Raw genomic sequence first — 4,703 nt, forward strand, 5'->3', positions numbered from 1 at the left:
TTAGCTCTGAAAGGTGTCTGTTACGCTTTTAAAACAAAAATAATGTTAACCCTATTTAGTATGTGAGAAATAGCAGATTTACATGTCTGTTACATTTCTGTTACTGTTTGGGCAGCCAGATTTTTTGTCATTTAGAATGACGGTAATACAGGAAAAATAAGAAATATTCAAATATTATAGTACCATAAGCTTTTCCTCTTGTTCAGTTAATAGTCCAGAATCACGGTAATATGCATTGTAGCATAACTGATACAGACCTGTATAGATATTTAAATATTCACCGTTCTTACTGACTTCATGCCTTTGAATTTATTTTGTATAGCCAAACTGTACTGCAGCTGAGCGAGCCATTGCAAGACTTGCAACACATCCCATCTTGAAACCCAGATTTGTTGAACTTAAAGGTATGAAATATTATGTTAACTTATTTATGACTTCAATAGCTGAAGTGTAAACTGGTGTGTTACTTTGTTCTTGCATATTCCTGAGATGAACAACCAGTATAAAAAGAAAAGTGAAAAGCTCCTGTAATTACCTTAACTAGCTGCAGTGAACCAAGTGTCACAATCTTGTAGTCATTTATATTGTCTGAAATGGGTTTATACGTGACAGTATGCCATATGGCATTTAAGATATGTGGTGTAGGACAAACAGGGCTTATAATGGGAGCTCTAAAAATGGAATGTATATAATGGAGTGTCTTTAAATTAAATAGGACTGAACTGTCAATGAGCACAATAACATGCACAGACAAAGGAGCATTACAACTGGGTTTCCAAAGGCAGCTAAGAGGTTTTGCAGATGACTCCATTAAAATTCCCTGGAAACTGTCCACAAAATCCTGAGGGAATCTTTCCTCATACTTTAGGTTATCTCTTGTTCTCTTTAAACTCAAATTTTCCAACTAAAATTTATCTTAAAAAGCGTCAAGTCCTAGTAACACTGTCACAAAGTTACTTTGTTAGTAACAGAGCATGTCGAATATCCATTTAATTGTATCTGAGCAATTTACTATTTGTTTGCAGTTTCTACACACAAAGTAATACCCTAAATGAACATGATTATCAGCTGCAGATTGTTTGCTGAAAGAGAAGTTCACAGTTAAACACAAGTTTAACAGTGTATTCAGTTGGTAATAATTTCAAGTTCTTTTCCTCACATTTGTTGTTGCTGTAGTCTAAGGTATTTCCCCACATTCAAAATATGCTTACTTAATACAACATATTTAACTTGCAAAAATGTTTTATTATATTAAAATAACTTATGTAAACTTGTGTAGCTGCAACAAAAGGTTTTTCTTCTGCCCCTTGTATAGCTGCTGTACAAGCTTTTAAGGATGCAAGAAAGAACCCAGCCAAAGCCACTCCTTCGAAAAAGGACAAGACAGAAGAACAGCCTAAATCAGCACAACATTTCAATAGCAATTTGGATGATCAAGCTCTTAAACTAGCTCAAAAACAGCAAGGATGTGAACACAAAACAAAAATGTTTATGAAAATAGAAACTGACAGAGTGGCTGAAGAACTTTGTGAGAGTGAATCTGAGCAGAAAACTGTGGAAATGGAGAAAGCACATGCTCGGGAAGAATCTTCATTTCAGGCAGTAGAAATGCAAGCAGTTACTCAGAATAAAACAGGAAAGAAACTTGGCTATCAAAAAAAGAAAGAAAATCTAAGCATGAACAAATTAAATGCAATAAAAGAAATAATTAATGATGATAGTGACCAGGAACATCCTAATGAAGAGGAGTACTTTGATGATAGTACTGAAGAGAGGTTTTATAACCAGTCATCAGATTCTGGCAGTGACAGCAATGATGATTTCTTCATTGGCAAAGTAAAAAGAAAGAAAAAGATAGCAGCAGTTACTGAGCTTTCTTCAGAAAAAGAAAAGGATAGATTTCAGAAAAACATACTGAAGAAAGACAAGAACACAGCGCCTGGGACAGCACAAGATTTGATCATGGAAGAGGGAAAGCCACATGCAAAAGCAAGCAAGCTAGAATCAATGTTCTGCAGTTCTTTGTCTACCTCTAATCAGAAATCTCAAAACAGAAGAAGGTAAGCCTTTTCTCCTTGTTATGTTCTCCATTCCCTCCCACCTTCCCAGTAATGGAAATTGTGATTTTTAGTAGCCCTTACCAAGCAAGGACAATTTCACAGAATCACAGAATGGTAGGGGTTGGAAGGGACCTCTGAAGATCATGAGGGGCCCTCTGAAGATCATCTGGCCCACCCCCCCTGCCAAGGCAGGATCACCTAGGGCAGGTTGCACAGGAATGTGTCCAGTCAGGTTTTGAAGGTCTCCAGAGAAGGAGACTCCACAACCTTTCTGGGCAGCCTGTTCCAGTGCTCCGTCACCCTCACAGTAAAGAAGTTTTTCCTCATGTTGAGGTGGAACTCCCTGTGCTGCAGTTTGTGCCCATTGTGCCTCGTCCTATCACTGGGCACTACTGAAAAGAGGCTGGCTCCATCCGCCGTCTGAAGCCACCTTTCAGAGATTTACAGACATTGATAAGGTCCCCTCTCAGCCTTCTCTTCTCCAGACTAAACATCCCCAGGTCTCTCAGCCTTTCCTCATACGAGAGATGTTCCAGTCCCTTAATCATCCTCATAGCCCTCCATTGGACTCTTTCCAAAAGTTCCCTGTCTCTCTTGAACTGGGGAGCTCAGAACTGGACACAATACTCCAGATGAGGCCTCACCAGTGCAGAGTAGAGGGGGAGGATAACCTCTTGTGACCTGCTGGTCACACTCTTCATAATGCACCCCAGGATACCATTGGTCCTCTTGGCCACCAGGGCACATTGCTGTCCCATGGATAACTTATTGTCCACCAGGACTCCAAGGTCCTTCTCCATGGAGCTGCTTTCCCAGCAGGTCAGCCACTAACCTGTACTGGTGCATGGGGCTGTTCCTCCCCAGGTGCAGAACTCTGCACATGTCCTTGTTAAATTTCATGAGGTTCCCCTCTCCCCAACTCTAATTTCAGACAATTACAGCTTAGAACATCTTCACATAAAGTACACTGCAGCCTTCTTGTGCTTTCTTGACACGTATTTTTCATATTCACATTAGCACTGACATATACACAGGATTCCTAACTAGACCTGCATCCAGATTAAATCACTACTGAATACTTCTATCTTTACTTCTTTATTAACAAAGACGAAACAATATATAAGCAGTTTGCACTTTATGCTTGAGAAGTCATTGCACAAGTGTTTTGGTGATGACAATTCTTTATTCACAGGTGTTCTTCATCTTACAAGTTTCTTGAAAAATCCTAAATTCTCTTTTTATTTTTAGAAATGCTAAAGACCAGCCTCTCAAAAATGGAAGAACAGGTATGTATTACTTAACATGATAAAGTTATAAGAGTAAAAACATCTTAAGATATTGTTGCCTCTGCAGACTAATCGTGATAGGCTGGGTTTTGTTTTATTTCAATTTTGTGGCACATTTTAACATTTATTGTTCAAATGGTCAAATTGTTGAGCTTTCATTTTAATCTATGCATATTGTTTGCTATTTCCTGGTTTTTAATATTAGAAATACTTAAAGTAGGGTTTACACAGGAAAGTGCTTTTCCATCTGTGTTCATGTCAAGCAGTTATTGTTACCTGTGCACAGGTAAAGGTGTCAGATTATGATATTTAACAAGTAGTTTATCTCATGAGCATTTCCTTCAATAGATCCTTCAATATTTTATTCCATTTATAATACATGGTTCCATTTTGGAATTAATTGGATCAAAGATATCATTCCAGTCATGTTTAGTTACTTTGTGTAATTGGTTTATTATGAGGAAATAATAAATTGGTAATAATAATAATACATTTTCCTCACAATAAACCAATTGGTCATTGGTTTATTGTAAGGAAAAAAGTTGAGACTGTGCTGAATATTTGTCTCCACAAATTTTGAGTGTGTTCGGTAATAATAAATCTTAACTATCTGCAGTCTACCGAGTGACAATTTACTGGGGCGTAAGATGGGGAAATCTTGCTGTGAACATTCAGATGAATGTATTCCCCATGGCTCATTAAGAAATTCTTGAAAATACCTGCAATCCCAAGGTAGTTTTAGCATATTTTTATGAAGGTTGATGATGTAGTTAATGTTTTATTTTGTACATCTTGCACAGCTCTTCTTAAAAAGGAACCACAGCTCAAGAAGCAGCCATTTGCAAAAGCTGCAGGTGATAAATGCAACAATAAGAAAGCATGTTTGGAGCAGCCTCTTCATCCATCATGGGAAGCAAGCAAGAGACGCCGGGAGCAAATGTCTCAAATTACAGCATTCCAAGGGAAAAAGATTAAATTTGATGACTAGACTATCTGTAAATTGAGATTTTAAAAGAAGATTCTTGCAGATGTACATCATATAGTATTTTCTTATGAAGTAACAAGTGCTCTTGGAACATTTTTGTTACACTGTCCTTATCCTTTGTGACGTATAAAATAGCAACTGCTAGAACTTACTACCTGTTAATAATGAAGATTGATTCATTTATTCAGTGTGCTCTCTGTTGATTACTGTGTGGTCATATGGTGTTGGTTCGTGAGTCTCATTACGTGGTGTCACCACTTATGAAATACACCCTAAGGTGAATGAATGTTTTTTAGGAACATCATTTGTGCCCTGTACAAATAGTACAGATTCTTTGGAGGGGTTTTTTTTGTGTGTGTGTGTGTAAAAAAA

The 4,703-nt window shown here is 37.6% G+C and overlaps 1 protein-coding gene across 1 annotated transcript; it reads left to right on the plus strand.

The window, feature by feature from the left end:
* Nucleotides 1–322: 322 nt before the first annotated feature.
* SRFBP1 (serum response factor binding protein 1) lies at nt 323–4,334 on the plus strand (the record flags this gene model as incomplete). Its single annotated transcript, XM_010293245.1, has 4 exons — nt 323–404; nt 1,316–2,060; nt 3,309–3,346; nt 4,147–4,334. Coding segments are annotated over 4 exons (1,053 nt in total), but the record flags the coding sequence as incomplete, so codon positions are not given.
* Between the last annotated feature and the right edge of the window lie 369 nt (nt 4,335–4,703).

Source organism: Phaethon lepturus, unplaced genomic scaffold, assembly GCF_000687285.1.
Source record: "Phaethon lepturus isolate BGI_N335 unplaced genomic scaffold, ASM68728v1 scaffold38738, whole genome shotgun sequence".
NCBI classification, from domain to species: Eukaryota; Metazoa; Chordata; class Aves; order Phaethontiformes; family Phaethontidae; genus Phaethon; species Phaethon lepturus.